The 10,883-nt window shown below is 38.3% G+C and overlaps 1 protein-coding gene and 2 pseudogenes across 1 annotated transcript; all 3 read left to right on the top strand.

The window, feature by feature from the left end:
* Positions 1–1,357: 1,357 nt before the first annotated feature.
* Positions 1,358–3,118, top strand: LOC147276795 (uncharacterized). The gene is made up of 6 exons (XM_086255562.1): positions 1,358–1,503; positions 1,600–1,770; positions 1,872–1,979; positions 2,092–2,161; positions 2,277–2,372; positions 3,023–3,118. Exons 1-6 carry the CDS (start codon positions 1,358–1,360, stop codon positions 3,116–3,118), a joined length of 687 nt encoding a protein of 228 aa, XP_086111688.1.
* Positions 3,119–4,630: 1,512 nt separating this feature from the next.
* LOC147276794 (putative carboxylesterase 5 pseudogene) lies at positions 4,631–5,583 on the top strand (annotated as a pseudogene).
* Positions 5,584–6,575: 992 nt separating this feature from the next.
* LOC147276793 (putative carboxylesterase 1 pseudogene) lies at positions 6,576–7,595 on the top strand (annotated as a pseudogene).
* Positions 7,596–10,883: the final 3,288 nt, after the last annotated feature.

The following is a 10,883-nucleotide window of genomic DNA, read 5'->3' as shown; positions in this document are numbered from 1 at the left end:
GCACGAGAAGACTCTAATGGGAAATTGGATGAGGAAGTTTCTGAAGTAGTGAATATCATTGTAAGGATTTACATTGTGCTTATACATGACTGTCATTGCTTATTCATTGATAATTATTTAAATTATGCATTATAATGTCAGGATGATTTGCTGGAAAAGAAGAAAAATGGAGAGTTGAAGGTTGAGGGTGCTAATGATGTGCTGACAATGGCTTTGAACACACCTGAGCATTCTGGTAGGGTCAGAGCAATAGGTGGGAATGTCAACCCTCATGTGTACTTCAACATACCTAAAAAACCGAGGGAGATAATTACAAAGAAAAAGCTGATTGCAATGTTTCTGAAGGACCGTGAAGGGCTTTTGGAGAGGCTTGAAATATTAGAGAAGAAACAACGTGGTGATTCACCTGTTACACCAAAGATGGTACCTGCAGGCCAAGGTTTGATGTCAGATAAAGCAAGCTGTGTTTATGAGGACAAGGCTAAGGGTGTGGATGTCGAGGTGAAAAAGAAAGCTGCTGATGTTGAAGTAGTGGAGGTTGAAGAGGTCGATATTGCAGAAACTGTCAAGGTAGCTGCTCTCGATCCCTCTTTCCATTATGATAATCTTGTGAACACGTACTTGTAAAAACATACCTTAAAAAATGTTTGCCTACAGTCTTAAAACAATCTTTTATTGACTGTTCTATAAGTTTGGCTTGGTTTGTGTAGTGGGTGTTACATAAAGCTGAATGATGGGTCACTAAATGGTTGATGCTCAGCATGTATAGTTCCATTTGGGTCAGTGTGGGTTTGGATTTAAAGCATCAACTAAAAACTGAATACAAAGCCTTAAACCTATATGAGCTCATTAAAGGCAGACCTTTCTAGCCATTTTTTCTTTGTATACAAGTTATCCAAATCCTTATATAGTGTAGGGAAGAATTTTTGAAGTCTTGGAAGGGTTATTAGCTTCTATGCTAGAGTTCAGCTATCCTATTAGCAGTAAATCCATGAAAGTACGTCAAAAAATTAGCAACTAACTTTTTTGGCACACTGCAATTGCAAATTAATAGGAGCACTTCATTTTATATTGTTGTCTCTTGTAATTTGTGCTTTGTGGATTAATCTAATTTATATGTGGGCATTGTTTGGGACATACATGGCAGTGCCTACAGTCTTTTATTGACTGTTCTATAAGTTTTTGGACCTTATAATGTATCTTTATTATTCTAACGAGTGTTGCTTGTTTTTTCTTAACACCCTAGAAACAAAAAAAACAGGATCCTGTCATAAGGAAAGAGTTATTCAAGACATCAGAAGCTGGCAAGCGAGTGCCTCCGAATTGCAAGGCCTTATATCGTTTTGCGTGTGACGCGATGGCCACAAGTGGAAGAGCTATTGCAGCAGATTTAGAGGAAGAATTCTTTGGGCATGTCCGATGTCTATACATCTTGAAAGAGGACATTACTTCCATCATGGAGATGCAAGAATTATCGGCCACGTGCATCGTGCTTTACATGAGGTAATTGTGCTTGCTGATTCAATGAGTATTTTCTCTAATATTTAAGTTATGATCTAGTAGCTGGTAGGATATGAACTAATTGAAATAAATAATTAGGCACCTATATGAAAAGGTTTTGAACTCACACATGGAAGAAATGGTTGCATTTGTGGACCCCTCGCGCATCTCACTTGGAGTAGGCGACTCACAACAGCGATCACAATATTTAGCAGATCGCTTTCATATGGGCAAATCAGATCGTGTTTTTTTACTTCCATACAATTCTGGGTAAGTTTCTGAAATTACTTATCTATTGATTAATTTAAAGCAAATTGTTTTCATATGGGCAAATCAGATTGTACTTGCTGATTAATGTTAACCTTTTCAAGGGCACACTGGATTTTGACCATTATCAATGAAGATAAAGATGCAGTTTTTATCATGGACCCTCTTCCGAAGCAAACCCATGACAAAGAGTGGATGGCAATTGTCAACAAGTAAGACTTTACTTTTATTTGATTCATTGTAACCACACTTTTTTTCCCCAGATTTATATACCATCTTTGTTTCAAGACATATAATTAAAATTTTCAATTTTTGTTGATTAAGTGCTATTAGACACTTTAATGGACTCACGGGTAGGACAAATAAGAAAACGCCCCAGTGGAGGCATCTATTCGTAAGTCCTCAACCTTTAATGTCATTAACCTTAATTTTATTTGTCTGACAAGTCCACATATGCATATGGCTTGAATATTAACTATGTGCCATTTTTTTGGATATATCATGCATAGTGTCCAAAGCAACCTGGTGGTGTTGAGTGTGGTTACTATGTGATGCAGTACATGAAGGAAATTATTGAGGATACCAACCTTGATTATGCGACCAAGGTCAGATTTCCAATTAATAAAAAAAATATCTACCCAAGCTAGATTGTATTGCGTTTGTGTTGTTCATGCATTTGGATTAAATACTTAAAAGTATGGTTTGTAATATATGCAATTGAATAATCTGATCTGCCTTTTATCCTTTAAGTGGTTCAATAAACAATGTAGAAACTGCATGCATGCATACCCAAATTTTTGACTAAGTTCAACTTGGAGAAACTGCATCTTTGATGTTTGAGAGAGAGGTATTTGAAATTAATGTGAAAGTTAGAGTGGAGAACCTCTGAGAACCTCTGCTGCTTTGTGTCATATTGTTACTATATATTATTAATTTGAAACAGGGTTGCAACTACAGGGAGAAGGAATATTTGGTGCTTTTCTTATAGTGTGGTCTCTTTTCAAGGATAAGCAATTTTTTTAAAAGCACACATATGCATGAAGCAAGGAAATGGGAGGGTTGTTAGGCAGCAACTCATTTTCTAGTGCTGCTATTGTCCATTCAACTACTCTGACTTGCTTTTATTCTTTATGCATATGCATGTTTAGTTGAAAATTGAGATTAATAAGGCATGCATGTATTCAGTATATAGAACTTATGAGATCAATGAATTTGTGATTAAATTAAAGAATATATGTTCCTTTGATGTTTTCAGTGGTCCAATATGAAGACTAAGCGAAGCGGATACACACAAGATCAAATAGATGAGTTGCGTGTGGAATGGGGAGATTTTCTGAACAATTATCTTTAGACCGACAAGTTAATTGGTAGGTGGTGTGCATTTTGCCTTTTTTGTGGATAGAAGAAAGCTGTCGTGCATGCTCATTTTTTGTAAAGCATGGAAGAAGATTGAAGATTTGGTGCTTTTAATTAGATCATACATGCTGCCATGACTATTTTGTAAAGGATGGCAGAATTGAAGATAGACTAGCTAGCTAGCTAGACATAGTGCTGATTTGCAGATTAATTAGGCTAGGTGCTGTCATGTTATTTTGTACATGTGGGCAGCGTTTGGTACATTGTTTTGGTTTTGTAAAGGTCTTAACAAGCAGGGTTTAGGCAATATTGCCTTAGTTATTAGGCTGGTGGCATGGTATGTTTAGACCTCTACAAAACAAAAAATATATATATGGTTATCTTGTTGGATATTTGTATTGTTATTGGTGATTATGTACATGTAGGCAGCTTTGAATATTGTTATTGGTGATTATTGAAATATATGGAATGAGAATGCATGGAAGATTTTATGGCTGCACAAATTTATGTACAGGCTCAAATTTATGTATTCATATCATTTTTTAGGTGAAAAAAAACTGATATAGCAAGTTGTATTCCAATTTTCTTTTGTGAAATCGACATACTAAACGATATCAGTTTTAGACTAATAATTGATATTTTATAACGCTTTGATATCAGGTTCTTTCTCAGATCTGATATAAAAACAATATTTAGATATCAGATCCTATTCCATACCTAATATTGATATCAAGATTATATATATCAGATTCTACTATAGACCTGATATTGATACTATAGTTTTATATCATATTCTACCTCAAACCTGATATTGATATCGAGTTATATGTCAGTATTAGTATCCAATACGATATCTATTGACCAATCCTGTTGGTACTTGGATTTTATAGATATCAGAAATAATATCAAATTGGATATCTATTTTGTATTTAGGATATCAGGTTGAAAAAGAAAAATGATATAATAAACAATGTTTTTTTACATATCAGTTTAAAACTGATATCTAAAATACCATACATTAGATATTACGACGCGCTATATCAGACGGCTACCCAAATAGATATCAGTCCACGACTGATATCTATCGACATTTTTCTTGTAGTGCATGTACGTTAGACCTAGTGTTGATCCATACATGTATACAATGTGAAGATTATATATGGTCATTAATTTTAAGTTTTTAAGAACTTAATTAGGATGTAAGCCAATAATCATTTATATTCTAACATCAAGCATGCATTATTGCAATCTAATTAACAACTCATGCCATGCCATGTGTTAACGAGAATAGAATATGATGACAAGTTGACAGCTCACATTCAAAGTCACAAGAGGCACAACTATAAGCAAACGAGCGTAGAATATGATGACGAGAGAACTTCAGGTGGCCAAAACGTCAAAACACATAATAAAGACAGTTAGTTGAACCTCCACATAGATAATTAAACAAAAACCCACGAAAACCTTCATTATCAATCAATCAATCAATCTCTCTCCACCAATCTTAGCCTCCACATTCAACCTCAAGATCATCAATCCTTTACCTTAATTTCTCCGATGGCCGCCGCAGCCGACTCCGACATCGCACACGAGTTCCGCTTCTTCCGTGTCCACAAAGGCGGCCGCCTAGTCCTCTTCCATCCACCCGCCGACAAATTCCCAACCTCTGATGACCCAACTGCCGAAGTCCGATCCAAGGACGTGATCATCTCATCCGACCCACCCGTCTCCGCCCGCATCTTCGTGCCCAAATCCGCCGACCCGACCCAAAAACTCCCCCTCCTCTTCTACGTGCATGGCGGCGGCTTCTGCATGGAATCCGCCTTCTCACCCAGGTACCACAACTACGTCAGCACCGTAGTCGCAGAGGCCAAAGTCATAGCCGTTTCAGTAGAGTACGGACTCTTCCCGGCCCGACCTGCTTGCTACGAAGACTCATGGGCCGCCTTCCAATGGGTGGCGGCTCATGCTAATAAAACCGGGCTAGAGGCCTGGCTACACGAATACGTGGATTTTAGCCGTGTATTCATTGGCGGGGACAGTGCGGGAGGGAACATATCGCATACGTTGGTGGCACGGGTCGGGTCGGTTGGGCTGCCAGGAGTGAAGGTGGTGGGAGCGGTGCTGGTTCACCCGTATTTTGGCGGGACCGACGATGACAAGATGTGGCTGTACATGCATCCGGGGAACAAGGGGTTGGAGGATCCTAGGCTAAAACCGGCTGCAGAGGATCTGGGGAGGCTTGGGTGTGAGAGGGTGTTGGTGTTTGTGGCGGAGAAGGACCATTTGATGGTTGTGGGGAAGCGTTATGTGGAGGAGTTGAAGAAGAGTGGGTGGGGTGGGAGTGTGGAGATTATAGAGAATTTGGGGGAACAGCACTGTTTTCATTTGGATAAACCCAAATGTGAGAAGGCTCTGGATTTGGTCAAAACAATTGCTTCTTTTCTCAATCAAGAGTAAATGTACTTTTCAGGATCAAATCTCTCTGCAGTTTGATTTAGAGAGTAATTCGAAGCATATGTACTGCCTCTATCTACATGTATCCCATATAAAAGTTTTCTACTTTGACAAAACTAGTGCTTAATTTAAAGACGAAACTATGAATTGTATTCGCATAGAAACGAAATAAAAAAACTTCGAATTAATTGTAATTGCTTGGCAACAAAAGAAAAGATTTTGAGTTGTGAACTTGTGATTGAAACTTTTTGTGTTTATATTTATTTTTACAAAATTTACAAAGTGAAGGATAAAAATACAGCTTTCTAGTTTAAATACAAAACTCCTCTGTTTGTGGTTAATGTGATGATGTCATATTTCGTACTAATAGAGAAATGACCAACCTGTATAGATAAGTTTAATTTATTTGTAATAAGTAAAAATGTGGTACATACACTTAGCAAGTTAGCATAACTCATGAGTAAAAAGTAAAAAAAAACATATTAGCTATTCAAAAGAATAAGATTTGATTCGTTAGTTGTACCTTTAACCACATTGTTATAATAGAATGTTAGAGATATATATATTGATTTCAACAAATTGATAATAAGAACATATATATGAACTCAAAAGTATTAAACAAATTAAATGCACATGTTGACGTGGCACGTGCTCTGTAAGTTGGATTTAAAATTTCAAACATACAACAACGAAATGGCTGGGACTTGGGGTTGGGGAGAGGTAGATGGTAGCTAGTTGTAACAGGGGCAAGCTAGTCCATTACACATTACAGCAGACTTGATATGTAGAAATAAAATAATGAAAAGACCATGCATGCAGAACCTTGAGATCTACACCATTATTGTTTATTCTTAGCTAAGAGAACCTCGCTCTTTGTTTACTGCTTCACAGGCTCCTCGTAGCTACCAGCACACAGTACCAACACCCTAGCCGCAACCATTGATATAGCTTCAGCTTAAGGCCAATTAATTAAATCCTCAAATTACAGCTCTAAAATGCAATCTCTTCGTCTTCCTCTCGCTTTCTGTCTCAACCGCACCACTTCACCATTATACCCAACAAAACCCTTCTTCCAAATCCGCCCCTATTCTCATTCCCAAACATCAAACTCCCATTCAAACAACGACACCACCATAACCCACGAGTTCCGCTTCTTCCGCGTATTCAAAAACCGCCGGGTCGAGAAATTCTACCCGACCCACAAAACCCCACCGTCCGACGACCCGGTAACCGGGGTCCGATCCAAAGACGTAGTGATCTCAACCCAACCCGCCATATCCGCCCGCGTTTTCCTCCCAAGGATCCACGACCCGACCCGGAAACTCCCGGTCCTTTTCTACTTGCATGGTGGTGGGTTTTCGTTCGAGTCCGCGTTCTCTCCAAAGATCCACAACTACGTGAGCTCGCTGACTGTTGAGGCAAACGCCATTGCCGTCTCGGTCGAGTACAGGCTAGCTCCGGAGCACCCGATCCCAGCCTGCTACGAGGATTCGTGGGCTGCTCTCAACTGGGTCGCGTCCCATCTAAATAGAAATGGACCCGAGCCCTGGTTGAACGACCACGCTGACTTTGACCGCGTTTTTATTTGCGGAGATAGTGCTGGAGGAAACATTTCGCATAATCTAGGGGTTCGGGTCGGGTCAATTGGGTTACCCGGAGTTAAGGTGGCTGGGTTGGTTTTGGTCCATCCGTATTTTGGTGGGACCGATGATGATGCCATGTGGCTGTACATGTGTGGTGATAATAGTGGGTTGAATGATCCTAGGCTGAAACCGGGTGCAGAGGATCTAGCAAGGATTGGGTGCGGGCGGGTGTTGGTTTTTGTGGCTGGGAAGGACCACTTGGGAGATGTGGGGAGGCGTTATGTTGAGGAGTTGAAGAGAAGTGGGTGGGTTGGGAGTGTGGAAATTGAAGAGAATGAGGGTGAAGAGCATTGCTTCCATTTGGAGGACCTCAAGTATCACAAAGCTCTGGCTTTGATCAAACACTTTGGCACATTCATCAAGCAGGAGTAAATAGGGTACTCACTCCTTAGCTAGACAGGGACGGTCCAATACGAAATGAGGCATAAGAAAAAATTATATATGGGTCTCTATTTATGTTTTAGACTATATATAAGATTAGTTTAGATCCATGGCCAAAAAATAAAATAAAAAAATAGGTTTAAATCATTACAAATAGACTAGTAAATTACATGATCCAATTCTTCTTTTTCTAGTTTATTTCATTTTCCATAAAGGTGGGCATTTAATCTGCTAAACAGATTGATCTCACCTGATCTAGTATGTTTTTTGTGTCTTAATTTTAGGATTCAGGTCATAGAGTAATCCAATCCAATCTAATCCAATGTGACCAATAAATTGACTTCTTCATAACCTAAAGAAACCAACTGAGACTCACTATTAGAAATTTTTTTTCCCTAATGGTGCAACCACTACTTTCCAAGCCTTTAAGGCTTTAATTAACTAAGGTTGTTTGCTCGTCACGAATTAGAGCCTGCCCAACTAGCCTTGTTTTGTCTAACATATGTGCCTCTCTTGGGTATGGAGCTAGGCTGAATATATGGCCGCATCTTTTAGGTTGGTGCAAGGGTGTGAAGAGAGATATGATCCTCTCTATTTTTTTGTTTTTTTTTGTTTTATATGACAGTATATCACTTTTATAAAATCTGATTTATTGTGAACTTCATTCATTTATTTATCATTTTCGAATATATTTAATGACTAACATTATTGATAGTCTTCGTATCACATTGTTTTTGTTTTCCCTTTCTTAAAATCAGGATTGCATTGCTTTGGAAATAAGGGGTTTTCTAGAGTAGCATAGAAATGAGAAAATATTCCACTCAATGAGAAAAATGACTTTAATGTGATTGGTAGAAATATATATATCATCTAAACAGACAGATGTGAGTCATTATATATAGTGAATCATTAGTCACTATAGTGAGTCATTATATATACCAATTAAAGTAGTCACTGTATATAAGCAAATGGATTAGTCATTAATCATTATATACGAGTCCTGAGATTTACAGCTGCCACTTCTTATGCTATCACAAAGGCACACTGATAGGTTTTTTGGTGAGTAGTCATTATACTAATTATCAAAACCCTATCCGTCACTCCCAAACGCTCTTTTGTCTCTTCGCAATCCTATCTCTCTCAGCCAAGGTTTTCCAAAGGTGGGGGTGGTGGCTCCTTAGTTCCTCACAGGCCTGCTGCTCCTACCCCCGCCTCTTCCTTCTCATTTTCTTCTTCGCTTATGAGATACTTTCATCTCTCTTTGTGAGAGCTTTTTCATTTTTTTATGTGAGAGTTTTTTTATCCCAATAAAGGAGAGATTTTCTGATCGTTCTAGTTTAGTTTGTCTGTGGCGTTGTGCACAATCAGCACATTATGCAGCATCAGATCCTACTTTAGAGACGATTAGTTGTTCTCTGAAGGGCTTTCTTCCAGTTTAGCTCTAGTTCTCTTCACACGGTGTATGGAGGTCACTATGCTCGTTGATATCGATCCTACCAGTTACTACTACCTGATCCACCACCTTAGGCTACTATAAGACTCAATTTAGAGATGTTGGCTGGATTGTGGACTCAAATGCGTCTAGTTCACTAATTACTACGATGCTTCGCTGGCTCCGTTTGACGGCTGTAGTGTTTGTTTGATGCCGACGTTACGAGATCAGACTCTTATTCTGTTGTAAGCGTTTAGTTTTTTTGCCATATTGTTGTAGAGCCATAACCTTATATTCTCTTTATCTTTTTGACTATGTTAATGCAATATTATTAGTTTCTTTTTTAAAAAAAGTCATTATACTAATTATCCATTAATTTTTCGTACTATTATTTGTCAATTTGTTCTTTAAGTAATAGCCTTTGAGTTTAAAATTCCCACATGGAAGCGTCTAGCCAAGGAGTAAAATTTCGGTTTCGAGGAAATTTTCGATGGAAATTTCGACGGAAATTTTCGCGGAAATTTCGATTAAAATTTCGATTTCGATAAAATTAGACAAAAACGTCGAAAATTGCTATCAAAATATGGAAATTTGAATGAAACTTAACAATATGTTTATTTAACATATTATCTACTACATTGATAAAAAACATTGAAGAAATCAAATAATATAGTATATTTCATGTGATATATGATGAATATAATGTGCGCCGGAGACAATACTGTTAAAAAAATACTTCACTAATTAATAATTACATAATAAAATTACACGAATAAATCACTAATGTGGCAACGAAAAGTAGCAAGCTTGCTCAAAGGGACTTGGAAATGGTCTTCGATAGTTAAATTAAGCCGAATTGGGTTAAAATAGAACCAATCCGATAGCAGCAGCGGCGACAACTGTTTACTTAAAATTTCAATTTTACAAATTATCAAAATTGGAAAACCATTAAGAAAATGAAATTTCATGATAAGGGGATAAATTTCTTTTTCATAATTTATGTTTATAACTAAACGAAACACAAAAATAACCCCAAATAAAATCTCAAACCTTTTTTTTTTCTTTCCAATTGTCTAAAGACTCCAAATCTCAATCTACCTTAAAAAAAAATAATTCTTTCTTTTTTTCTCTTCTTTTTTTTTTTCTTTTCTTTTCTTTTTTTTTTCTTTTCTCTTCTTTTTTTTTTCTTTTCTCTTCTTTTTTTTTTCTTTTTTTTTTTTCCTTTTCCTTTCTTTTCTCTTCTTTTCTTTTTCTCCCTTTTCCTCTTCTTCCCCCGTGCCCTTCCTCTTCTTTTTTTTTTCCTTTTCCTTTCTTTTCTTTTCTTTTCTTTTTCTCCCTTTTCTTCTTCTTCCCCCGTGCCCTTCCTCTTTTTTTCTTTTCTTTTCCTCTTCTTCCCCCACTGGTCTTCCCTTCCTTCAGTTCTTCCCCAGCCACCAGATCTGCACCCTCCTCCCGCGCCGCCCGCACCGCCTGCGCCTCCCGCGCCTGCTGCTTGCCTCATCCCTCCTTCCTCAGCCAGCCTCGCGCCGCTCCTCACCTCGCACAGATCCACCGTCCGCGCTCAGCCAGCCTCGCGCCGCTCCTCACCTCGCACAGATCCACCGTCCGCGCCCATTGCTCGCCTCCTCCCTCCTTGCCCAGCTAGCCTCGCGCCTCCTCACTCGCCCAGAACCCGCGCCTCCCACCCCGTGACTCGAAAATTTCGCCGAAATTTAGAGAATTTCGGAAAATTTCGGCGAAATTTTTCGAAATTTTTTGAAATTAATTTGGTATAGTGTTAAAATTTCCATACCCTTAAAAAACGAAATTTTCGGCGAAATTTCGCCGAAAATTTTGAAATTTTACTC

The sequence above is a fragment of the Dryas octopetala genome, chromosome 8 (assembly GCF_963921425.1).
Source record: "Dryas octopetala chromosome 8, drDryOcto1.1, whole genome shotgun sequence".
Classification (NCBI taxonomy): domain Eukaryota; kingdom Viridiplantae; phylum Streptophyta; class Magnoliopsida; order Rosales; family Rosaceae; genus Dryas; species Dryas octopetala.
Note: the sequence above shows the minus strand (reverse complement) of the source record. Positions and strands in the feature narration are given on the sequence as shown.

Coding starts and splice junctions, on each gene's coding strand:
- LOC147276795 (XM_086255562.1), top strand. CDS start 1,358: ATGGCCACAAGTGGAAGAGCTATTGCAGCAGATTTAGAGGAAGAATTC. Junction 1,504..1,599: donor TGCATCGTGCTTTACATGAG/GTAATTGTGCTT, acceptor ATAAATAATTAG/GCACCTATATGAAAAGGTTT. Junction 1,771..1,871: donor TTACTTCCATACAATTCTGG/GTAAGTTTCTGA, acceptor AACCTTTTCAAG/GGCACACTGGATTTTGACCA.